Below are 27,754 nucleotides of genomic sequence, written 5' to 3'. Positions count from 1 at the left end.
ATGGAGTAAACATTCACGTGACAACAACTCAGACGATACATAAACAAGAGGCTGTCACAACGACAGCAAACCGGATTTATTAACATTTATTTACAAGGGGTACAATCAAAATTACGTGATGGATATACACACACCGGAAGTAACAGTCGAGCAGACCGCTTGAAAGGTTAGTAGTCGTTTTTACTTGTTTATATCAATAAAATTTAATAAATAAGGTAGTGCACCGAATGTCGGACACTATCTTGTTTTGAAATACACAATTATCCTTGCTGCAAACCGTGCAGTTAATGCTAACACTTCGACACAGTTCCAAAATTTCACCAGATAACTGTGTCGAAGTGTTTGCAATAACTGCACGCTTTCTAGCAAAAACAATTGTGTATTTTAAAACTACATAATATCCGACATTCGGTGTGCCAACTTATTAATCAAAATTTAATTGATATCAACAAGAAAATGCAACTACTAACCTTTCAAGCGGCGAGTTCGACTGTAACTTCCGGTGTGTGTATACCCATCACGTGATTTTGATTGTACCCCTTGATTTATGTCCTGCAAATATCACAAGAACCATAACTGATGAACGGTGAAAGTAAAAATCGTCAATATCAAATTTGACCTTAACTTTGTCATCAGTATCAACATATTAAAATTTGAAAAGCTTAGATTGAATGGTTCATGAGTAAATTCAACAACTTGAATGGAAAAGCCATTTTACGATCTTTCACGAACCATAACTCCTGAACAGTAGAAGTCAAAATCGTCATTATTGAACTTGACCTCTATTTTGTCATCAGTAACAACATATTAAAATTTGGGAAGATTTGGTAGAACAGTTCATGCGTAAATGCACGGACACGACTGGAAACTCCATTTTCCATCTTTCAAGAACCATAACTCCAGAAAGGTAAAAGTCAAAATCGTCATTATTGAACTTGACCTTCATTTTGTCATCAGTAACAGCATATTAAAATTTGGTGAGATTTGGTAGAACAGTTCATGTGTAAATGCACGGACACGACTGGAAACTCCATTTTTCCATCTTTCAAGAACCGTCACTCCTGAACGGTAAAAGTCAAAATCGCCATTATTGAACTTGACCTTCATTTAGTTGTCAGTAACTACATATTAAAGTTTTTAAAAGCTTTGGTTGAACGGTTGATGATTTAGTGCACGGACACGACTGGAAACTCCATTTTTACATCTTTCAAGAACCTTAACTCCTGAACGGTAGAAGTCAAAATCGCCATTATTAAACTTGACCTTTATTTAGTTGTCAGTAACAACATATTAAAGTTTTAAAAGCTTTGGTTGAACGGTTCATGAGTTAATGCACGGACACGACTGAACACTCGATTATTCCATCTTTCAAGAACCATAACTCCTGAATGGAAAAATTCAAAATCGCCATTATTAAACTTGACCTTCATTTAGTTGTCAGTAACTACATAATAAAGTTTTAGAAGCTTTGGTTGAACGGTTCATGAGTTAATGCACGGACACGACTGGAAACTCCATTTTTCCATCTTCCAAGAACCATTACTCCTGAACAGTAAAGGTCAATATCGCCATTATTGAACTTGACCTTCATTTAGTTGTCAGTAACAACATATTAAATTTTTATAAAGTTTGGTTGAACGGTTCATGAGTTAATGCACGGACAACATTTGATTGTCGCCCGCCCGCCTGCCCGCCCGACCGCTAGGCCACCCAAAATCAGAATAATGAAGAAAAAGTTGATTTCCCAATATACGTGTACCTGCAGTGTTGGTGTACGGCCGCGTTTATGATTTTCCTTATGTTACTTAATATGAAAAATTGACAAAAAATAATATTTTACTTGTAAAAGTAAATCCTGAGCCTGTAATAACTGCTCTTCTTGTTCCATTAGAATTAATAGAAACAACGCTGTCGCCTTTCTTGTTCTCATAGAATCATATGATATGAGCTCCATGTTTAGTGAACGTCTTTCTTAACTGTTGTATAAGGCTGACCAGTGCATATCGCGCATGACACTTTAAATGTATTTTAGCGCGAATATTAACTTACATTTAGCTGGATTTATTGCCGTCGTAGATTCATCTTGTCGCCTTCGTACTTTTATTCGATGGCAACACGACGGGATAACGAGGTCTTCACGAAGTTGTGTTGCCATAGTAAGACCTTCGGGTAACTTTGTGATTCATTCGTGTACACATTGTAATGTCAAAACTGCTCGATGGAAACGACGGAAACACGAATGCAATACGATGTGCAAAGATGTATTCCCGGTGACATTAAGATGATGATGATGGGGATACGAACTCAATACGAACCCTCTACATCGGACGCACCTTCGGAGATTTTTTAACATGTTAAAAAATTTAGAACCCTTCCCGAAGATGTCCCCGAAGGCTAGAAAAAGTGGCCGATGGTTCTACGGTGGTTTAAGTTTGAACTACGAATAGCCGGATCTGGATACGATTAGTCCCGATTTTGAAAATTTCCATGATCGTGTTGTCATCGGCGTAAAAATCGGGACAGTGTGACGCGGGCATCACAGATCGTAGTGGGATCGTGGCCTAGTGGGACTGCGGTATTAATTTACCTGTGCACTTTATTGTGGGACCTCGTGTCATCATAAGTGATAAATTTAATTGTGTAATGCAACTGATTAAGGAATAACTCGAGATTGCAGTCTAGCCAATCAGAATCACGTATTACAATGAAACATACATATGATGTAATTATATTTTGGTAAACCAAAGCATAGGTAAGCTGTAAAGTCAAACGATCAGCAAGTTTTACAATACAAAATGAGTTAAAAAGTACTGTGTTATTAGATTTAATATGTAAAACTGAGAATGGAAATGGAGAATATGTCAAAGAGACAACAACCTGACCAAATAGCAGACAACATGTGTTTGTTTTTAATATTTGCAAATTGAGTGATCTACATTAACCTTGTTCTTTTTTTTATCCAATAAATCATGGTTACATAAAGTTTCCGTGTAGTCATTTCTTCAGAGCCTTAGATCATTGTTTAAAATATACCAACTTAATGTATTACCATTTCATATTGTTTCAATTTCATTATTCAAATAAACAAAGACAGTCTTTTGGAAATATGTACAAACCATGTCTTTTTAAGGGAGACAGATGATTGCAGAATTGAGGGGTCATATCGGTCTGGAAACAACTGGTGACCTTTTGGAGATCTTACAACTTGGTCAATATAAATGCTTCTGGAACAGGGTTTATATTGTTGGACCTTATTTTTCTGGTAAGAGTTGTCTTGCAAAACTTCTGGTCGGAGATCCACTGCCACAAGGGCGGGAATCAACTGATGGAATATGGATATACATGGGAAGGGCCGGTATGGATCTGGACAAAAGAGAATGGATTGTTATACCTAAAGGTGACTATTTGTTACAATATAAGTCATCATGCCACCTTTTTTATTGGAGCTTCTCTTAATATAAGGGCATTACACACAATGAAAAATCAGGACGACGAACTGGTCAGTATTTTGCATTCCTATGTTTTTCGGGTTTTGATGTCCTGAACAAATATCCATTGTTTTAAAAACCTGATTCATGCAAAACAGCTTTGAAATCAAGAAAAACAAAAAAAGAATAGTTTATTTTTTTATTTCAAATGTATAGATGATGTTTACAATTATTAATACTGCGATACTTAATTTTAATAATGACACGATTTAGCGTTGTAACCTAATAAAACTTTTGTGTGAATGAAACCCAATTTTGCGTAATTTGATGATTGTTTTATGGTCTTTTTAATACAGTCGTTGTCTAAATTGAACTTCAAAATTTGAATATCAGTTTATATTTTTTTTTAATGTATTTATTGGCAAAAACTACATATATAATCATAGTAATCATCAGCAAAATCGAGAGAAGTATATATAGTGATATTTGGAATCATTCGAAAAACTAAATAATGTTAAAAAAAGAAAATCTAACATGGACAGCATGGATTGGGTAGATATTTTTATTACGTAAAAGTTTACTTGTATAGTCATTCTATCAGTTGGAGCCAGGGGTTACATCAGTTTATATTATATTAAACTACATTTACCGTTAATGAAATTGTACATAATCCAGGCGCGAATCCAGAAGGGGGAGTAGGGGGTTGGAACCCATTTTTTAAAATGACTGGATCCGCCCTTGTATTATGTGTGTGCCTATCCTGTAGAGTCGGGTGTCAATAATTAGCTTTTTTCGGTTGGTTTTTTTTTGGAAGCCTTGTATTTTAATTATTTTCGGTTGTTGTTTTTACGTTTTCTATTTAACATGTTTTTTATATTTTCTTATGATAATAGCCTCTTTTACGGTATTAGGTTTTCTCACTTTTGGAGTCTGTCAGAGCCCTACAGTTGAATTTCAACCTTTGACTATGGTCTCAAGTTTTGTACTTGCATTATCTTTATAGATTGAGATATACTGAAAAATATCTTAAGAAAAGAAGATCTACACATAAATCAACATGAGCAAAATGTATGGAACGCCAACACTGTCTTAATATGTTCGTTATATGATGAGCACTTGTCATTATACGATGTACAAACACCTTTTGAAATAATATGATGTGTAATTATCCTTATAGACGTCGCGCAAAATACTGGTGATAATAACGTAACGTCGGAAATATAGCAAAAAGCCGTCTTATTTTCTTGTTTTTTACGTAACGTTTTTCTAATGTGATTTCTAATGTGTAAGCATTGATTCATTCAGGTTTTTTTTCATGGGAATATTTTTTTTCAGTAAAGATATTCATGTATATTTTATTTAACTAAAAATGTATATATATATATATCACTATCATTGATGGCGATCCGATGGATACATCTGTTGTAGGGTTGTCACTGACTCAGACGTACTTATGAATATAATTATTTTCTGTGACTGTATCTTACATTAATTTGTAGGATCCTTTACTATAGATAATTTAGCTGATCTGTAACAATAACATCTTCATGCCTTATATATCATGTACTGTAGTACGACGCTAGATTAAAACTGACGTGGAAAGGTAACACATGCCCACCGAAAGCTCTTTTTTTGAGAGCCCAGGTGGTCGTGTGGTCTAGCGGGACGGCTGCAGTGCAGGCGATTTGGTGTCACGATATCACAGAAGCATGGGTTCGAATCCCGGCGAGGGAAGAACCAAAAATTTGCGAAAGCAAATTTACAGATCTAACATTGTTGGGTTGATGTTTAGAAAGTTGTATATATATATATATATATATATATATATTTTATATTTTTTAATTATAAGCAGAGCCACGTTGAATCATTTCATTTGAATCGGAAAGGTCTACTAAAATATTTTATGAGTGGCTAAACAACAGTGCATGATGTTTTATAATTTAATTCTTATTTCAATCCAAATTGTCCAATACAGAAAGAATGTCTAGATGGGTGTCCTCTGAAATAGTTATACGATAAGAGGCATCTACATCAGCAAGTATGTATAGCAGAGATTTCGTCGGTACCAAAGCAGTCTTTGTCTTTAAAAGTTTATATTTTAACGGATCATTGTCACTGATTTTGTCATAATAATGACCCCGGAAAACCTCGAATCCAGGGGGATATGTAGCACCCCAGCTGTCACTCTCTGCTGAATTCAATACGTGTGAACCTTTGGAAATTTTCATTAAATAATAGTCAAAGTTATCATCGTCGGTTTTGACAGCCACAACAGAGTTTATGGATACCAAATCTGATATGTCTTCTGAAAGAATGTCAGTGTCTTGTGCTACTTCTTCTTCGTTAGAAGTTTGTGTTATTTCGCGTGGCTTAATAGTTTTCTTTACCCCGGTATTTTCTACATTTAAACAGTTAAGATAATTCCCCAAAATGCATTGATCGCACGTGTAACAAGAGAGATCGGAAACAATGATTTCATTACATGTACTAGTAAAAACATGATGTATTTGTCTATTTTGCTGGATCGGCTTAAATATTTTGGAATTGTGTCTATCAATTGAGTCCACATATCGAAATACCCTTCTTTTAAAAAATGCACTTCTTGGCTTTTTAAGGCTACTTTCGCAGAACGTAAATAAATCCTTCGCATTCTGAATCACTGTATTGCCACGTAGAACAGATATGTCCGCCTGTCTTTTTATAAATCCCCCCGCGGCATCTTGAGGCCCTTTTGCATGGCTTGTTTCAAAGAAATTTCTATGGAATGTTTTATATCCGAAATCAGGGATGGCAGTAGATAAACTTCCTAAACAGTGCCGCGATTTATATTGGCTAGAACAACCGTCTGTGAATTCATGCATATGATCAACTGTGTATGATATTGAATCTAAATATTCCTTAACTTTCTTTTGGACATATTTTGTAAAATCATTATCATGTTGCAGGTCCGGGGAAATTACGAAAAAATGTTCCGTAATTATTTCCGGAAATTCTTCTGTACTGTCTACACCATCGTATTCTAAAATGGCGTGTCGGTGCATGACGGTTACATGAATGCTGCATTCAGTTCTTTGGAAGTAATTGGATTGGATTTCTTCTTTCTCGACACAGCGATAATTTTCCGAATAATCGTGGATGCATATGCAATGATTGACTGGCAAGTTCTGAACAAGACTTTTAAGTTGATTGCTTTGCCAGTTTGATCGGTGCTGGTGAGCGGGGAAAGTTTCGAGAAGCTTTTTTAAATTGAGAAACATTTCGTTTACGCTAGTTTTCTTTTTTATCAGGGTCAGTCGGCGCCTTACATTTTTACCCTTCGATTTTTCAGTTATATATTCATATTTTTGCCATTCAACAGTTGAAGACGACTGTGATTCGTTGGGTGAAAGTTTGAAATTACCAACTCCGCAAAGGCTACATTTTCGGTCAAGACAATTTTTTCTATAAAATCCATTTACTTTTGGACATAGCGTAATATGTATAAGGTCTGACATTTTCTCAAATACGGGATAGTCACTTTCTTGCGAATCGGTTTCCCTGTCACACGATTTTCTGAACTTCATACATGCTTTGAAAACAAGGTTTGCTTCCACGTGATATCTACAACAGCATGTATTTCTATCTTTTTCAGATGCAGGTCTTACGAAAAACGGTCGAAGTTTCTCAAATGCTCTTTGTCCAATTTTAATTTCCGGATATTTGGCGACAAAATCTAAATACGCATCAGTTTGTGTTTTTTCCAGCACGTGTGTCATATGCGAAGTATATAAGTTTGGTCCCAATCGTTCTCTTTTGATATCGGATTTGTTGCCGGTCGGGTGTGATATGCCATCAGAGAGCCAAAAGTTATAAACTGTTTTCTTTGTTTCTTCTGAAATGGAATCTTTTCTTGTTTTCTGTTGCGTAAGAGCCCATGCAGACGATTCACTTTTAAGAATTCTAGACCTAATACGCTGGCCTCCAGCAACCCTTCTTGCTGGCAAACCTAAATTTTTACACAGTTTAATTTTACCTCTCGAGTTTGCTAAATTTTCCCCGCTGATTGATGCAGTAACAGAATTCATTACCGAACGTGCATTCTTAGATCTAGATTTCTCCCTTTGTTCTCTCTTTTTTCTTGCATTAATCGTTTGACTATATGTTTTTGTCTCGCTCTCTTTATTCTTGTACAACTTTCCATAAGATTTTCTACTCGTTTCATTTTTCTGAAGCCTTTTTCGTTCTCTGTTCCTAATAAGTATTTCCTTAGCCGAAAGTTCACTTTTTTTTCTGTTATTCATATTTCTGAAAGCATATTTATATTTGAATGTACACAAAATTTTGGTCTGATTTTTTTAATTGATTGTTGGTTTATAAATACATTCAATAATTAAATATGAGTCTTTTTTGTCTCGTGTTTTATTTTTTTGGAACTAATCATTCTCCTGAAACACCAGAGATCATTTCGGTTGTTTGAAGGGATTGGTGCCTCTTGTTTTGTCTACGAAAATTATCTAATATGGTAACTCTTCTTTTAGATTGTTTCAGAACTTCCTAAAGTCAAATCATTTTTTACGAATTTTAATATAGAATAATATTTTTATTTCATTAAGGTAGCAACCATTTGATTTTAATGGGGGGGGGGGGGGGGGGGGGGGTGCTAGGATGAAAAAATTGTGCCGGCATTTTTTTTAGTTGTTATCTCGGTCCTGCCTTTTTATTTTCACTATATTTGGTCCTGCCTTTTTTTACAAGTTTATCCTGGGTTTGTTTGCCAATTGCTCATCCTGCCCTTTTAACCCCACCGCAGTTCGCGCCTGTCCTAAGTCAGGTACCTATAGCTTTTGTTAGTCTTTTATATTTTTTTACTTTTAGTTCATCTCTGTGTTTCGAAGTGAAGAGTGGCGTCCATTTTCTTGATCTAGTATACATTAGGATTTCGGGGCCTACTCAAGACCTCCTCTGGGTGCGGGATTTCTCGCATGTTGAAGACCCATTGGTGGCCTTGAGCTGTTTTCTACGTTTTGGTCGGGTTGTTATCTCTTTGACATATTCCCCGTTTCCATTCTTATTCATTATTTTTTTACTCGAAACTCCTGTCTGCCTTTTTTTACACTCAAAACCCCTGTCCTCCCTCTTTTTCAAATTTCATTCTAGCCCCCCCCTTAAAAATCAAATGGAAGCTCCCTAAGGCAAAAACATGCCCATATCGTTTCATGTTTGAAGATCGATTCTTTACAAGTTCTTCTTATAATTTCTTTTGCGTATTGACTCTGTGTGAAATATGACGTTTCATTATTTTTCGACGTTTTTTGTCTCATTGGACATTTTTTCTGATTTTTCTTTTCTTTATTTGCGAAAAGGATAAAATATAAAAACAATCAATTATATGTACGTTAGCACTGTTTACTAGAGTCAGGAGGTGTATATATTAGCGACTTTCAGGGAAACCTTTCATATTGCTGGTTACTGTTTAGTAGCGGTGCTATCATGGAAGCTGGACTGCCTCGAGTGCGGGAGGTCGTGGGTTCGAACCCCGACCGGGTTAAAACCAAATACTTTGAAATTGATATTTGCTGCTTCCCTTCGAAGCACGCGAAATAATGAGTAAGAGCAAATTCTGGTCGGCTCGGAATCAGAATAATCATGAAAGCACGAGTTAGATTTGCGGTCCTGTGCTGTTTTGGCCAACAATACCGTGTCATTTGCGTAAGATATAATAACGAACCGTTTGATATATTTCTAATTCTCTTTCAGGATCTTTGCTTGTTTTCCGGATTAAATTTTGCCAAAAGTAACATTGCTCGAACATTTACATCCATGTCGACCAGATGGTGACCTAGTTCCCCGTAAACCATATAATTTTGTGGTGAGGACTTAAGGTTTAAAGGTTATTTTCAGAAATTTAAAAGTATTTGTTGGTATCAGTATTACTAAAACCCTATACTTCTCATCCATATAAAAGAATAGACATGAACATTTGGTCAAAAACATCAAGTTAACATGTTTACAGAAAGCTGATAAGTCCTTCCATTCTCAGGACTTCGAACATGGCTTTAAAGGACTAAGCGGATAAATGTTTAGTGTTAAATTAAGATTCTCTATTTTAGTGAAACAATTCCCAAATAGTTAAACTGTTAGTGTCACTGTATACAAATCGAAGATTGTTGGCAAACGTCCAAAACCAAACACTAAGGCTTTAGTTTTGTCAACATTTACTTTTAATTTCCCAGCCTTTAAAAAAAATCATGGAAGGCATTAAGTAGAGCCTACAGGTCCTGTGTGGTTTCGGCCAACAAAACTGTGTCATCTGGGTACACTGATATAATAAAAAAAAAATGGAAATGTATTTCTCTCTTCAGATCTTCTGCTATAGTTTTAAGTTCTGTAATATTTTTGTTGACTAAGAAAGTTGACTAAGAAACTCTCTTAGTCATTCAAAAGTTAAGAAAATAGGAAATGTGGTAAGTTTTCTACTTGTCGTACACCATTTTTCAGAAGCAAGCGGAAGTATTTCGAATTACAATTAAAAACCTATTGTTCAACCAATTGTTCAGGGAACAATTTCCCTGAACAGTTGAAGGTCTTTCCACCAAACAAACATGTATTTTGAAGATAGTAAAATTCGAATAAAATGTCATTTCCAGTGTCAAATGATAGCTTATTGTACGCTGATTCCAAATATATATAGGTTCTAAACAATATTTTTTGAATAAGGGAAATTATTTGTTACTCCTGGTTTAAAAAATGTTACATCTGATATTTTTTAAATGTTAACTGGACACTGATATCAAAAATGTCTGATTCTATATGCTTGTATATCAATTAAGTACAACGAATAGCTTCTTCCAGTTTGCATAAGGTCACTTCTATAAGTTAACAGTTATAAGTCATAGTACGACCAAGGATTTTGTATAGAGAAACTATACAAATCCTTGGTACGACCTTCATCACGGAGCCTTTGCTAAAACTAAATAGCAAGCTATAAAGGGCTTCACAATTTGTTTCATAATATTTTCGCCGCATCTTGGAATTTCTTCAATTAGCTACTGTATTATTTGATCTTAATCTTTCTCCGAAATGTTTGATTTATATTGAATTGTATTGTCTCATTTTTTCTTTAAAGTGCGCTTAAGCAAACAGTAGCCACATATTTTAACAGGATTTAAAGTGTTACTCCGCACAATTAGATAGGAATCAGTTATGACGTAGACAGTAATCATTCTAATCATGTTCATTGACCATAACGACGACGAAAGCACATCATACAATGACGTGTCGACATTATATAATGAAGTAAACCAACCAATTTTTATAAGATAATGATTACAAGCACATAATATAATGACAACAACAACATCATATACTAGTCAAGAAAAGAAACGATATACGACTTTTTTTACGAATTCTAGATGAAGTTTTCATTATATACGACCAATATTGAAGATGGTTATACCGAATGACCACGGAACTATAAATCCGTTTACAAAAAACATGTTTTTGCTTCCATGACGTCATTGGGCGATATTAAATTTTTTTGACAAAATTAAAAAAAATAAAATTTTAAAAACAGAAGTTCCAACTAATGATGAGAACCTCTCATTTAAAGGTTAAGACATCGTTTGCCATCAATTCGTTTTTAAAAATCATACAGTTTCTTTGTCTATATGTAAAGCGAAATTCGGCCCCATAGGAAATCGGTAAAATGTATACATGATCCTTTCATCTACCATATAAAGTATATGTAAAGTGAAATCCAAATACACGGTTTCAAACTTAAAACTAACCTGAAAGGATCCCAATTTACAGTGAAGTGTTTCATATCTCTAAAAAAAAATCTTTTAGATTTCATAAAACACTTCTTTTTACAAAAGAAAATTAAAAAAAAAATTCAACCCATCATTCACAACATGAACAAAACTTGATTAGCATATTGCATATTTGGAACTTTTTTTATAGTACTTTGAAAATTGTGTGTCGATTTTAATCCAGTTTTCCGCAAAAGTAATTTGCTCCAGTGAACATTTACGCGGAATTTAGTTTCTTTCCGACATGTTTTGATTTCCATGATCATACGCACATACATGTCAAATGAACGGTTTTTAAAATAGTGCATCTCATTTTGTTTTATATTAAATACTCTTTGATCAATTTGATTCCAAAGTCGTGTATCGTTTTTTGTGTTGACTAGTATATACAGAAGTTTGCACATAATATACGGAGAAATGCACATCTTATAGGGATATTTGTAAATCATATAAGTATATTTGTACATCATACAATAGATATAGGAAGATGTGGTGTGAGTGCCAATGAGACAACTCTCCACCCAAAATAACAATTTATTAAAGTTAACCATTAAAGGTCAATGCACGACCTTCATCACGGAGCCTTTGCTCAAACCGAACAAAAAGCTATAAAAGTATATTTGCACATCATATAAGAACATTTGAACATCATACAAGTATATTTGCACATCATATAAGTATATTTGCACATCATATAAGAACATTTGAACATCATATAAGTATATTTGCACATCATATATTGTTCCAATTGTGAACTTTCCATTTCTTAGTAGCAACATTCCAGCAGCACCTGCATACGGGGTATATATCTCCCAATTGATACGATATTCCCGTGCTTGCATTTCCTATCATGATTTTTTTGATAGGGGTTACTGCTCACAAGGAAGCTATTAAACCAAGAGTTCCAAATGGTGAAGTTGAAATCATCCCTTCGTAAATTTTACGGACGCCATCACGAGTTGGTTGACCGTTATGGAATAGCCATTTCACAAATGATATCGGATATGTTCCTTACTACAATCCCCTTCCCTTTCATGAATTTGACCTACCGAATTAGACTATTTACCGGATTTGTAATCACATAAGCAGCACGACGGGTGCCGCATGTGGAGCAGGATCTGCTTACCCTTCCGGAGCACCTGAGATCATCCCTAGTTTTTTGGTGGGGTTCCTGTTGTTTATTCTTTAGTTTTCTGTGTTGTGTCATGTGTACTATTGTTTTTTCTGTTTGTCTTTTTCATTTTTAGCCATGGCGTCGTCAGTTTGTTTTAGATTTACGAGTTTGACTGTCCCTTTGGTATCTTTCGTCCCTCTTTTATATAAGGATATTTGCACATAGTCCAGTCAAACTGAGTTTTAAAGGGGATGGATTCTTTTAACTCAAACTAAATGCAGCAGACAAAAAAAGTTTTAGTTCTTCTATTTATCGTTTAGCCCTATATATACATAGAAAAAGAGTCACGTAAAATCTAACTTGAGGAAAAATCAAAATCAGCATTTTAAATTTCCTATGCAAATTAACATTGGAAAGGGGAGATAACTCTGCAAAATAAGTCTTTTTGTCAGTCTTTAAATTCATATAAAGTATCATATGTAAAGTAAGATACTTTAAAGTGGTATGGGTGTCTCTCGCCATCTTGGATTGTAAAAATCAAAGAATCTAAGGTCCAGATTTCAATCAAGTTAGCAAAATTTTATGCAGGAATGCAGATAACTAATGTGAATTTGCATTTGAAAGATCAAATTTATAAATATTAATATTCGCACAAGTGTTGATAAGTTCGGCTTGAATTTCAATATTTTTAAATTGGCATTTTAAGAGGAGGTAACTCTGGAATAGTGCATTTTCTGAAGGAATCCACATGGAATTTTGCTATTTTGTAGTTTAGCCAAAAAAATGCACGGTCGACAATATTTTCTTTTGATATTCTCAATGCATTTTAAAATAGCTACCTTTCCATATTTTATTTTACACTTTTATCATTTAGTTTATAGCTTTCACTCACAAAATGGTGATTTTCCTGTTAAATTCATACAAAATGTGTCATTTTGTCACGACCTGTAGCTTGAGAAAATGCGTGACGGTGACCTATCAATTTTATGATATTTTTGAACATATATCAATAGATACTACGTTTAGGCAAAGTATGAACAAAATCTATCATTTTTAATTTAGACTCCCATACCACCTTAATGGGGTCATATGTTTGTATATGACTATCATGATATATAATGTTCTTCTCATGAAATGTACAAAACTGAGGTATTATGGGTATTTTATTATTTTATTACGCATTTCTCATTAAAGAAATAGCAATTTTGTGGCTTTGTAACCATTTTGAAATAGCTGAATAGAAGCGGTAAAGTTATAATTTTCTATCAATTTTTATAGATATTTCTGCCTTTTTATGCAATGTTATCGCCCGTTTTCAATACAAATCTCCATAGGAATTTTAGTAATCCTCTAGTTTATTGAACTTTTTTCTTTGTATATTTGGGGTATAATGCTTACGACTAAAATTTAAAAATCTTCGATAAGGTTATTGCTAGATTGACTGATATAACATCATATAAGAATGTTTGCACATTATATAAGTTCATTTGCACATCATATAAGTTCATTTACACATCATATAAGTACAATGTATATAAGAACATCATATAAAAATGTTTGCACATCATATAAGTTCATTTACACATCATATAAGTACAATGTATATAAGAACATCATATAAAAATGTTTGCACATCATATAATGATTGCACATCATATAATGAAAAGGCTAATTAGCATTTGCGCCGATCTGCATTTCATTTTCGCCAATTTTTTCTTTCTTTTTCGCCGATTTTTCTTTTCATTAGCGCCGATTTTTTTACAGGTAGATTTTCTTCTTCTTTTATCTTTATTGGCCGTTATCTTCCGTTATCCAGTTGTACAAAATGAATTGTCAATCATAACATGTATATGACTGTTGTTCTCTGCTCACCACGAGGAAGTGGAAGTAGGATGTTTAGCAGGATAAGTCAATCTAAACGCACTGTGTTAACTTTAAAATCTAGAAGTATGATTAAATCACTCCGTTTATACTAAAATGACGAATTCAAAATCTATTTGAAACATTAGAATCCATAAAAACGGCATACATTAAAATCAGAAATCTGTTCTATCCGAGTATTTACTAAAAGCAACACTTCTAATATATTCCTTTCTTGTGATTTCGTCTCATCTTTTTGTCCTAATAGTCAATTACGAAGTCCATCTAATCTTTCTTTGGCTTCCATACTGATGCAGGCATTTCTAGAGTTCGCATTTTAACATACATAACTACCCTGTATAACCCCGATACAGAAGAAACCGGACGTTGAAGCGTTCGAATCGAACACACCGTGTAACACTGAGTTCAGACAGTAAGGAATTCAAACTTTTAAAGACAATCCAATATCTATTCTTCGGATATTTTGCTCCAATATATTCTTTGCCATTATACTCTTTATTTACTAAAAGGTTTTTCAAAAATGTGTCATTTTTATATACAAACATAAAAAAACGCACGACCGTATCAATGATAAAACGTGATTGGTATTTTTAAACATTCAAAACTTAATGTTTCTCGTACCTCATAGTTTTTTAAACATACATTTTTGAAAACTTTATAGTATAAATTAACAAACTTATAAAGATCGTTTGTTTATGTTGTATCTAGAAACAAACAAAAATACACGTTTTAAGGTGTCTTTATTTTCATGTTGTGTACGCTTCGTTGTCATTACACCTTTTTATACTGTACGCTTCGTTGACACAATATTGCGTTTGTCAATGAATTTTGCATGTATTAAATCATGCTTTGATATGATTATAACCAATATGCATGTTTGAAAATAATAATTTACCACCATAACATGCTGACAACAACCCATAACGTCCGTTGCATTGTCGAAAAACTCTTTTGGAGGAAATTTTTACATGTAAAAAAATCCTCAGGTATACGAAACTGTGAATTGGTAGGGAAATACAATAAATCGACAGATGCAACTATAGCTATGCATACCGATACACACGTCCGATTTCTAATTTGATAGCATTTTTGAAAGTGTTCAACATACGACAGTCAATGTACGGTTATGTAGTGGGTTGGATGCCCGTAAACATGTGTAATACAGGCATATTCTGTATACATGTACATGTATGTGCCGGTTCAATTCAAAGAGCGTGTAATTCAGTAGTTATACATGTATATATATATTTTGTTCACTACTTTTTGCATAAATTGGGCCGTAAGTTTTCTCGTAAGAAATGTACTACATTTGTCATTTCGGTGTGTTGTTGCGGTGTGGGCTTTGTTCATTGTTAAAGGCCGTACGGTGACCTATAGTTGTTCATTTTAAACATTTTGTATTCTTTTACTATCGGGGCCTTTTAGCCGACTGTATGGTATATGTTTTCTTCATTGTAAAATATTGTAAATTGGACTATAATAATTGCTTTATACACCCACTTCATTTAAGCTTTGGTGGAAAGTTGTCTCACTGGCAATCACAACACATCTACAAAGCTTTAAATGTAAAAAATAATAATAAATAAAAAATAAAGCAGTCAGAATGACATCTATTGCATTCGACAAATTAAGTTCAACGAGCTCCTACATGTATGTCTCGTCTAGGCAAATTTGGACCAACATCGGCATTTGGAAGAGCCTCAAATTGTGAAAAGGAGGTCCAGTCCCTTTGTTTGGACTTTTTTTTTTGTCAAATAATTAATCAGACTAGACGTCGTAAAATTTGACTTTTCCCGTCTATTTGATTGTGTGCAACAATTCTTTACTTATAAAGATATTTACTGATTGTGTCAAAGTCATGTGATTCTCTATGGTGGAGTTGACCAGTGCGTCAAAAAAACGTCACTCAGTCATTTTGAAAATTCAAATTACAGTTACACAATGCTTAGGCTGAGGATATCAACCATGGTACCTTCAAAGCGACACAGGATTGAGCAAGAACGAAGTGACTTCTATTTCATAATTCAAACAAAAAGAAAGTAAATTAATAAATACTCTATTACTCTCATGAAAAAAAAATCACCAGCAATATTATTTACCTACGAAAACGTGTTGAACCCCAGATGTTCCAGCCTATTTTAAAATAAAATGATGGCTGAATAATAATTCCCAGTCAGTATAAGCTCTAGATTGATTTAAAGTCTAAGGTACGAACCATTTGATTTGAGGAGGAAGTCTAAGGTATTTGAGAGAAAAAAATCTGACTCTGATTTTCGCATTAAATAAAAATTATGGCCGTTCTTATTTGGATTGAAAACAATAATCTTTAACAATAAACGAAAATTTCCAACAGAATTATTAAGCTTTAAATGAACATGATGAATAAAAAACGGGTGTATTATTTTGAGGCTCGGGTTAGCATGTCTGACCGGAATGTCTGTTTCGCAGAGCTAATATATTGAATACTTTTTTTTCAAGACAAGACAAGACAAGACAATTTATTACAACTTAGGCACACGTATGGTGCTACAAGAGGATAACAAGTATACATCAACAATTACATAATTATACATTTGCAAGCAAGACAAACAATAAATAAATTAGCGATATCATACAATAGAATTAAAATATATAATAATTGGTTAATTTGTTTTGAAATAATTTGAATTGTAGGGTGAATAAAAATGTATTTTAATACTACATTGTCATACAGTACAAATTATGAAAATATCTTATCTAAATGTCTCAAAAACGAGCACAGTTTTGTTAGAACTGGTACATTACAATGTGACAATAGCCCAATAAATTTTAATTGGGAAGGATTCTTTGTGTAATATGTAGGTATATACCTTTCTCTTAATGACATAATTTGTTCATTGGTACATGTAAAAAAATAATGATATTCGTCACCAATTGTATTTGAATCGCAGTGGCGGCATATACGATCATCCTTTGGTGTATTTTTCCACCGACCAACCTCAATAGGGATTTTGATATTTGAACATCTAAATTTACTGTATATATAACGATCTGCCACTTTAAGATTCAATAAATATTGTTCTAAACAAAAAATAGTTTTGTATGACGCATAAAACACCCCTCTTGACGAGTTTGTCATATCAGCGAATATACGCTGTCCAAATTGGTCAACTAATCTTTGTTTTATTTCTTTTTTAATATCTGAACTTTTTATACCACCCTGTGCATTCCAGAAAAAAGAAAATCCTGTATCATCTAGTACTTGTTTTAGAGAAGATATCCATTTAAATGAGTATTGGCCTGAAGTATGCAGGTTATACATTAACTGATACAAAATCCCGGATAATTTTCTACTACCGCTTTGCACTAATCTTGCCCAAAAGCAAAGTAATTTAGTTTTTATATTAATGATAAGAGGGAATCTGCCAGTTTCCCCATAGACCATATAGTTTGGTGTTGTCGATCTTACATTCAGTATCTTCTTTAGGAAACTTAAGTGTACCTTTTCAATCATGTCAACATTCTCATGACCCCATATTTCCGAGCCATAAAGTAAAATTGGAGAAACCATACAATCAAATAGTCGAAATTGCAGATCTGAGGGAATTTTTACATTTCTTAACTTGTAGTATAATGCGTACAGTGCCTTTTGTGACTGTTCAACCAGTTTTTTCTTTGATAAATTAAAATTACAATTATATCTTATTAATAATCCCAGATAATTATAACTGTCCGTGAGCTTTAACTCCTCGCCTCTTAACATAAATCTGTATTTATTTTTGCGCTTCGCCTTCTCAAACACCATTACTTTTGTCTTATCGATGTTTACATTTAGTTTCCATTTAACACAGTATTCATCAAACTTATATAACATTATTTGTAAATCGTCCGCTGATTCTGCCAGTAATATTGTATCATCAGCATATAGTAATAAAAAAATTCTAATATACATGCCAAGTTCACTTTGACAGTATTCATTCACCTTTTCTAAGCATGTTATATCATGCTGAATAAAATAGTTTTCTAGATCATTAATAAAAAGAGAAAACAGAAAAGGCGATAAGTTTTCACCTTGTCTAACTCCAACTTCGCACGGAAAGAAATTTGAACAATCCGAATTATGTCTAACACATGATTTAATATTAGAATAGAGGTTATAAATAGAGTTGAATATTTTGCCTGTTATGTTACTAGAAATAAGCTTTTGCCACAGCCCTATCCTCCACACCGTATCAAAGGCTTTCTTGAAATCAACAAATGTACAGAATAAACGTTTTCCAGAGAGTAGATAAAGTTGAATCAAACAATATAAACTAAAAATATTATCGAGCGTGGAGTGACCTTTCCTAAATCCCGCTTGGCATTTTGAAAGAAGTTCAATTTCTTCTGCAAATTTGTCTAGTCTGTTATTTAGTATAGCTGTAAATACTTTTCCTAAACATGATACCAGTGTTATACCTCTATAAGAGTCCGGATCTTTAAGATCTCCCTTATTCTTATAAATGGAGTTTATTATTCCCTTTGACCAAATTTCGGGTATTATCCCTGTGTCGAAAATGAAATTGAACAATTTGACGTAAAGAGGTAAACATACAGACACTGAATTTTTAATATACTCGTTTCTTATTCCATCATATCCAGCGGCTTTATTATTTTTTAGAGTCTTAATGACTTTGATAATTTCTTCATCGGAAATGGACCCATTTAAAATTTCATCAAACTCATTAGTCTGAAAGTTAGGTAATTGAAACTCTCCCTCTTCATTTACGTCACTCACATTGAGCTTCTTAAAATGGTCATACATTACTTCTAGAGAAATTGAACTTTCCTTTTTTCTTTTCGGAGAGAATCTATTTAAAACTTTCCAGAATTCTTTCGGGTCATTTTTTGATATATTACGAAGCTCCTTTTCAGTCTTTAACTGGTATTTTTGAAAACAATTGTTTATTTCTTTTTTATATTCCTTACTTGCTCTTTTCAGTGAATTCTTGTTATTTATACTTTTCTGTTTATTATATTTATACTTTGCTGAGTGAAACTGTTTTCTTTTCAATTTACATGATTTACCAAACCATGGTTTATTACCCTTGTTGACCCCATTAGCTTTTTTCATAGGACTTTTATTTACAAAAGTTCCAAAAGAATCTGTAGCTGTCTGAGAATAAAAATTTGTTAAACTAGTTATTACTCCGTTTATGTCATGATCATCTTTTTTGAAAGATTCCAATTCATTACACAAATCAAGTATTTTTTTCTCGTTCATTCTTACATTTTCTGTGAATTTATTTTTATCTTGTTCAATCCATTTTATTGAGGTCTTTTTATGTGATTTATTTTCTTCTACTATTTTATTGGCCTCTGTTATTAGTTTTACATGTATGCGATTGTGTACATCAGAGAATAATGCATCAAATGGAATAACCTTGAACTCCTCAATATTCTTAAAAAGATTTGACGAAACTATAAAATAGTCAATTAAACTATTGTCTTTCGTGGTAGCCTTTCCTATACCCTTATCTTCCCCGATCCTTCCCGCTGTTATATACAAATTATTTTTCTTACAAAAATCTACTAATTTATTACCTTGAGAATTTGGACGCATTTTATCTTCTGAAAATCTTTTAAGTGGAATTTTTAATGAAATTAGATTTTGGTAATCATATAAAAAATCAATTAATTCGTCGTTTAAATTTTCATCTAAAACCTCTACCAAATTTTCATCTGGAACGACAAAATCAATCAGGGTTCCGGTTCTGGCATTAAAATCGCCAATAAGTGAACACAACTGTTCATCATCTCTAAGTGTTACCATCTCCCTTTCTATTTCATCGAAAGCATCTTTTGACGCATATTTACTATTTTCAGGTGGTATATAGACACAACCGATAATCATGTTTGATTGATTAGAAATATTATTGAGTTGAATCCATTGAACAAATTCACAGTCGGTTTTGATAAACTTGATATGTTTTTCTATTGATTTACTATAAATGACTGAGATGCCACCCGATTTTTTCTTGAATTTTTTCCTACATTTTGAAAAAGAAAGATACCTCTGGGCAAAGATAGCATATCAAGATCATCAATTTTTGATTCAATACATACTAGAATATCGTAATTTTGAACAGTTTCAATGAATTCGGGGATAATCAATTTAGATTTTAAGCCACATACATTTATACAAGAAAGTTTTAACCCCCCTGATTCATAGTTTAAAAGTTCTGTTGAAACCTTGTCTCTTGTAGCGGCGTAGTCCTACATATATCTATTCTCTTCATTGTTCATATCAGATGACTCGGTTCGCGTTCGTTTAAACGGTCTAGGTGGTATTGGAGGGCTTCTATTGATTTGCTGTTGACTGTTTTTTAACAGGGCACCTCTGTACTCAGATTCTGTATTCTGTTCTGATCCTGTATTTTGGTACTGTTTTCCGTTAATGAAAAGTTTGTCTCGGATCATTTTAACTTGCTTCCCATCTTGTCTAGCTTTTTTAAGAACCGGGTACAATTTTTTCCGTCGATTTTCAATCTCTTCGGGGAATTGTTCATTAACGCCAAAACTCTTTCCTTTTAATCTTTTCGTGTTTCGTAGCACCGCTTCCAAATCTTTTCTGTACAGAAACCTTGCTACAATAGGTTTAGCACCATTGAGTCCTGGCTTGCCAAATCGGTGGACATTTCCAAGTTCAACGTGGAATTCTATTCCTAGTTCATTATACATGAAGCTTCGAAGCTTTTCTTCGCAATTTTCATTTTGGTGAAAACCTAACCCAGAGAATATTAGATTGTTTTTCATTGACCTGCACCTTAAATCTAGAAGGCTATGTTCCATTTGTTTGATATGGTCTTTCAGGTCGTCATTATCTATTTTCCTTTCGAGTTCTTCGTTTCTACTCTTCATTTTCTCTATTTCATTTTTGTTGCCCGAACACCTCTCAATGACAGTGTTAAGCAGTTCTCCTATATCTTCCACACTTTTTTCTATTAGTGAATTCCTTTTAATTATATTCAGTAAAGAAGTTTCAATTTCATTGATCTTGTTGCACATTTGGCTGACAGATCCATTCATTTCATCTATCTTACCAAGCTTATCTTCCAATTTCTGTTGCCGCTCATCTATTCTTTCTAGGATTGTCAAGATTTTATTTATATTTGAAGCACTGTCAGATTGTTCCATTGCTTTCTTGCTTTCTTCGAAGAGCGATTTTGTGTCAAGATAGGGCTGTAACCTGACTGCTGAGTGTGGCCTTTATGTCTCCATTTGTCGACCGTCATTCACATATTCGTTGTCATTTCAGACTCATTCGTAGCCTTTGGTTGATTTGGAACCCCTTACCTCCCTTAACTTTGTTGGGTGAAACTTATCCACCAAGTATTTGGATAAAAATTGCTTGTTTGACTTTTTTAACTCGTGTCGGTCGTGTTGTAAATCATCGAATAGCCCGTCGTATTTCTTATTTACAACAAGAAATCTGTGAGATAATGCTAACTTTACATACAACAAACGAGAATTTTCCATGTCTATTTTTTACTGAGAAGTCCCACATCAAATATATCAGTACATAGCTTTGGATCCATACTATCATTTTATGATAGTCAATCAATAGGGAAAATACAGCTTATAACATATCCAACCCTTACACTTTACAGTAAATATAGAATATGAATGCCCCACGCCAGGAACCGTTTAAAAAGTGCATTTTTCACTTATTTTATGTTTCTAGTCCAAAAAAGGTCCCAAAATCTTTCAAAACTTCGCCCCGCCCCCTTTCAAAATTCCTGGATCCTCCGCTGAAGCCATTAAAGTTTTAATGTCTGCATCATACTTTTTGAAACTTTATTTCCTCTGGAATATATTTATCAACTGTTCATTTCATCTGGAATAACATTGTAAGTCTCAATTTTCAGTAGAAACATTTCAAGCAGATGTACGCTGGTTAAATATTTCAATTTTGGCTTTGTATGACAGATATTTAAAGTTCAACTAATTTAACTAAGTTAACAGATAAACATTTACAATAAAATACAGAAAAAGGGTCGCCGACACCATCTCAAAAACCTTGACAAGAAATTGATTTGTGACGGGTTTTGTCAACGAACTGTTCAGTGATTATTTCAAAACGCACAACGAACGCGACACATTTGGTGGAACGAACAATACAGTAAGAGAAAATTTATTTTGTATGATATTGCGTTTATTTAATGAATGGCTATTATTTATTTTGAATTTATTGAACCATAAAACTAATTTTTGACTCTTCACATTGAATAATCCGCGAAGCGGATTATGTAAAATGTGAAGAGTCAAAAATTAGTTTTATGGTTCAATAAAATCAAAATAAATTATTGCCATTCATTATAAATAAATTTCCATCAAAATTAAGGCTTTAAAGAACTTTTTATATCATTTATATTAACAATAACAACGTACACACAAGTTGGCGTATGAATATACAACGTCAGAGTGGGCGTGTCGCCATAAAAATTGACAACATTGAAAATAAAACTAATAATTTTAACCAATCAGAAGACGGTAAATACACCAAATTTATTTATTCTAAGTTCTAGAGCACATTTGAAGGCACGTTGTAATTCAATGTATAGTTATTTAGTATTGCTTAAGGTATTAATACGCAAAGGTGTATGCACGAAAAGATATTCAGCACTGTTTATATCATTAACCTTATGAAATTGCACCATGTCTGTGCGTTTTGCATCTAGCAGTTTTATCAAACGTTTTATACAATATCCAAAACTTACAACAACTTTATAATTGAATAAATAAACTAACATGCACATGGACATATTTATATATACTCAAATAAGTTCTAGAGAGGCATTCGAAATTGTTGTCATCCCAAATGTTGTCCTGATTATCGCTTTGAACGCGTCAACGTCCGGATTCATTTGTATCGGGGTTATACGGGGTGATAACGGTCTTGATTTTTTTCACTTAAACATAAGTGAACAACGTTTATTACCGACCAACATATATATATATATGTACAAGTATTTACTCACCTTTGTTTAACTGTAAATGCAATTAAGAAGTTATTGGTTTTATCGGTAATTAATACACTTTATAAAAAAAAGTGCTTAAATTCCGGGTGATTTTTAAACCAAATTTAGCCTCAATGATAATTATGTTATCTGTTATGATTTTATTTTTACGATTCCGAAAACCAACGTAGAATCAAGTGAGATATATAGGGTCTTTAGAACCTTCATTTTTCTCATAAAAAGTAAAATCACAAAAATACTGAACTTCGAGAAATATTCAAAATGATAAGTCCCTTTTCAACTGTCATATTCCTGACTTGGTACAGGCTTATTCTGTGGAAAATGTTGAATTGAACCTGTTTTATAGCTAGCTAAACCTGTCACTCTTATGACAGTTGCATCAAATTCTATTATAACAGTAAAGACAAGAATACCCAAATTTACCATGATACAATAACACAATGACAGGATGTACAGAACCACGTCATATATGTTACAAAGAAACACAAAAAGGCATTCAGCTATCTGCATATTTTAAAACGATTTTTATTTTAATGGCATATCATTCAACCCCTTATTTTCCTCACAAATGAGTTGCTCGAAATCGTGTGTATCTCTTTAAACTCTTTATAACGGTGATTGCCTTCAAATGACAATTTTTGTACCCGTTTGGTGTTTTGGTAAAATCAAATTTGATGCAGAGAAACTGTAAGCAGACAAAATTATCATCAATACAAGAGAAAGATATTTGTCATGAATTCTATTCTAGTCTAGAATGCTAGTTTGTAGAGTGTCCATTTGTCAGTAGACGGCATACGCGCCAGGGCCCCTTTTGATCTGAACAAAAATTGCTTCGCTCAGCTAGGTAGTCATGATATCTTTAGTTTTCAGATAGAAAGGCTTAAAGTTTTGGATACACCCAAGATTCAATATATGTAATGTGATGAATGTCTTATGCAGAATGCCATGATATATAAACAGACGACAAAATCATGATTTTTGTATAAAATAAGAAAAATATACATTATGTACTGTTTTTATAAATTCATATAAAAAAAATAATACATAACTCATAATTCTATCTGTATCTGTATGGTTACGTCGTAGCTACCAATTCTGGTTTTAATACAAAAGGGAAATTTATAATAATATTAAAGGTATTTGATGCCGACGGGTTCTAATCTAAACTAGAAGTCAACATAAACAAATCAAAAGTCATCATATTTAACTCAAATGGGAAAACCCATAATAATTTTTTTTAAATATAATAACGAATTCCTGGAAACTTGTCAAATCATACTGCTTCCTTGGCATGACACTGCAGCACACAGGAAATCTAAATCTGTGTAGCTCATTGCTTGTTGAAAAGGGTAGAAAAGCACTTTTTTTAAATAAAAAAAAACAATTGGACTAAATAACCAATGCAAGCTATTAGAAAAATTATTTGACACCCTAGTTGTGCATATTGCTCTATACGGTAGTGAAGTTTGGGGAATAGGCAAACAACACAGGGATTCAGATCCCTTTGAACACTTGCAGCATAAATTTTTAAAAGAAATTCTAGGAATACATTGTAAAACATCAAATGCTGCATGTTTAGCCGCGCTAAATAGATTGCCTTTATATACCAGAATAGAATTTTCAGCAATAAAATATTGGCTTCATATTATACTTGAATCAATTAATTCACTTGCCCTAAAAAATATATAAAGCAACTGAAAAAAATAACTCTTGGATAATAAATATGAAAAATCTCATTTCAAGACTTGGATTTCATTTTATTAATCTAAATCCTATTGATATTAAGATGTATTTAAAACCCATTCAAGAGAGAATCAATGGTATAGACTTCCAAAAGCAAGAGACTGACATCAATCAAAATAAAAAAATGAACTTTTTTAATATACTTTATAAACCAAATAAAAGACCCTCGTATGTTGATCAATGCAAATCCAAAAGTGATAGATCAACATTATGTAAATTGAGGTTAAGTGCTCATACTTTATCTATTGAAAGAGGGCGATATCTAAAAATACCAAAACAGAGTAGGGTATGTCTTTGCTGCAACAATGAAGACATTGAAGATGAACTTCGCTTTCTTTTAAAATGTTCCTCCTATAAATATGTGAGAGATAACCTTATTAAAAAATTAAATAATGTTCTATTGAACAACAAATTTCCTTCCTTATCATATAACTTGCTTATATCAATTCTAAATAGTAATTCCCAAACAATATTAAAAATTATTGTAAACTATTTGAATGAATGCTTGTTGGTGAGAAACTCATTATTAAAAGGTACTTGGAGAAACTCATTATTAAAAGGTACTTGATTTCTGTAATAATGTATATGCTTCTCATTTATTTTTTTATATATTTCTCTTATAACTATCCACTGTCACTCCTTCATTGTATATATGTTATTGTAGTTAGTCTTTAATTTGTTGCCATAACCATTTATTGTCAATGTGTTAGTGCTAATAAAGTTATCTTATCTTATCTTAATCGCGCCTACGTACAACCACCCAGGTTTTAAATTGATACACAAATAGATAAATATTAAAGATAGCGTGTAAGCGTGCAAGAGATTTAAAAGTACCAGTTAAGTTTCACATGCTCATATATAGGCTAATGAATCAAGTTTTTCAGTATTCTGTAGCGCATTCAAGTTATCGTTAAAGAAAACAAAACAGTTATTTCATTAAATTTAAAACTTTAATACCAAACAATTTAAGAATATTCCAACATACAAGAATGAATAAAATACACGTAATAAACCAACTTCCAAGCAAGGACTGAAGCTTAAAACTCGGCAATCAAACGCAGGACTTCGGGAATGTCCGGAGAGCCGACAACCTTGCTTCGGAAGTTGGTAATTAACATCTATACCACGTGATATACAATTAAAGTAAGTAGAAAAACGTAAACAGAGAAAACGTATGTTTTCCGGATTTGTTGCTTACAGATTTTGTAAACTGCTACCAGGCTCATGGACTTTTCTACTATACATAAGTGCCATATTGTGATAAGCAGGTCCTATATCAATCTGTCCTTTCAGTCCACGGTATTGACCGAATGTATAAATATGGACACAAAACCGATAACTCCCAAAAGTAGATTCCTGCTCTTAAGAAGTAGATTGCAACTTCAAAACCTCTTTTAGTTGTCGGTAAGTGGCCTGTTGTAAGTCGAAATATTTGTTTCCAATTGACAGTCCCTCCTTCTCTCCTGTGTTACCGCTTTTACTAACATATCTTTTTGATTTCTTATGCGTATCGTAGTAATGAATCATTTCAAATGTCTCGAAAAAAAAAATTAGAAGTTAAATTGAAAAGAGAATTCTGTTTTCATTGAAAATTAGGGAAACAATTTAACTCTCAGTTTTCAATAAAAATTACTTTTCCCTGTATGTGACTAAGACGCAATTGTTTTCAACTGAAACAGAATAAAGTTTTTGTCAAATTTTACATTGATATGCTGATTGATTTAGATTAATTATATTTAACACGAATTGTGTCTTAAATTTCACGGGCCTTACATCCACTGAGCACGAATAAAAGCGTATAAGACACGGATCGATAACGGTCTTCGAGTTTGAATATTTTCTCAAAATTGGCGAAAAAAAAAAGATTATTCAAAAACAAATAAAAGGAGTATAAAACACTTTTATTTTTACGTCATATAACTAGTATTTCTAACTTTCTTTGTTTTTGTAGAGGAGTTGCTGTTCAATGAAATCGGTCTCTTCCTTAAGTAATATAGGTTCACTTTAATACCGATTTTTGAAAATACACCGTGTCCTCAAACATGATATAATTGTCTATTTATGCGTGAAAAATAATACAGGTTCTCCTTATTTTCCTAATCGCATGCACTTTTAAAACTGGGAACATCAAATTAAAGATTTTTTAATACTAAAATTCTTATTTTAGAATCGTTTTGTAGTATATGTATTGAGTTAATCAAAAGCTATGACTTAGTTTTTGCATATACTTAGTATCTTTAATATAAAAAACAGACGTTTTGAAATATGTTTTTCTCTGCAAAAAGCGTTTTACTTTTTAAAGGACATACATTTTGTACCACCGAATTGATTATTCCAAGTAAAGTTCATGACCTGTAAAGAGCACACGAAAATACAAAATGTTGTTGTCCATATTCATAGACAGACATTTTACGACAGTCATAGTTTAGCATCATTATCACAAAGTACAGGTTAGGGTACAACATGAACTGATCTGACAAATATGGTCATTCAACGGTATTTTTAAACCTAATGTATGTAAATAAATATATACGGATACTGACTGAATTACATTACCTTTAAAAACATACATCGATTTTTCTGATTTTAAATTGCTAAAAGTGGAGCATTATCTCCCGTTACTTTAAAACCTTCATTCCTAATATTTCATATCTTTGTGATAAGCATAAAAATTAAAGGAGGTACGGCGTAGCAAAGGACAGTTACTTGTGAACTAGCATGTAAAACATCCGGCTAAGCGGCGTATTTCTAGTACAAAGCAGAGTAAATATTCATATCCATTAGCATGTTTTCGTCCTTTAT

At 33.0% G+C, this 27,754-nt stretch overlaps 1 protein-coding gene across 1 annotated transcript in view; it reads left to right on the top strand.

The window, feature by feature from the left end:
- Nucleotides 1-3,135: 3,135 nt before the first annotated feature.
- The window catches only part of LOC134700137 (uncharacterized), a 93,781-nt gene continuing 69,162 nt past the window's right edge, over nucleotides 3,136-27,754 (top strand). The window contains exon 1 of the mRNA XM_063561536.1: nucleotides 3,136-3,397. Coding sequence (XP_063417606.1) covers nucleotides 3,139-3,397 — 259 coding nt within the window. The 5' untranslated portion in view covers nucleotides 3,136-3,138. The remainder of the gene's footprint in view (nucleotides 3,398-27,754) is intronic.

The sequence above is a fragment of the Mytilus trossulus genome, chromosome 1 (assembly GCF_036588685.1).
Source record: "Mytilus trossulus isolate FHL-02 chromosome 1, PNRI_Mtr1.1.1.hap1, whole genome shotgun sequence".
NCBI classification, from domain to species: domain Eukaryota; kingdom Metazoa; phylum Mollusca; class Bivalvia; order Mytilida; family Mytilidae; genus Mytilus; species Mytilus trossulus.
This window is presented reverse-complemented; position numbering and strand designations above follow the sequence as displayed.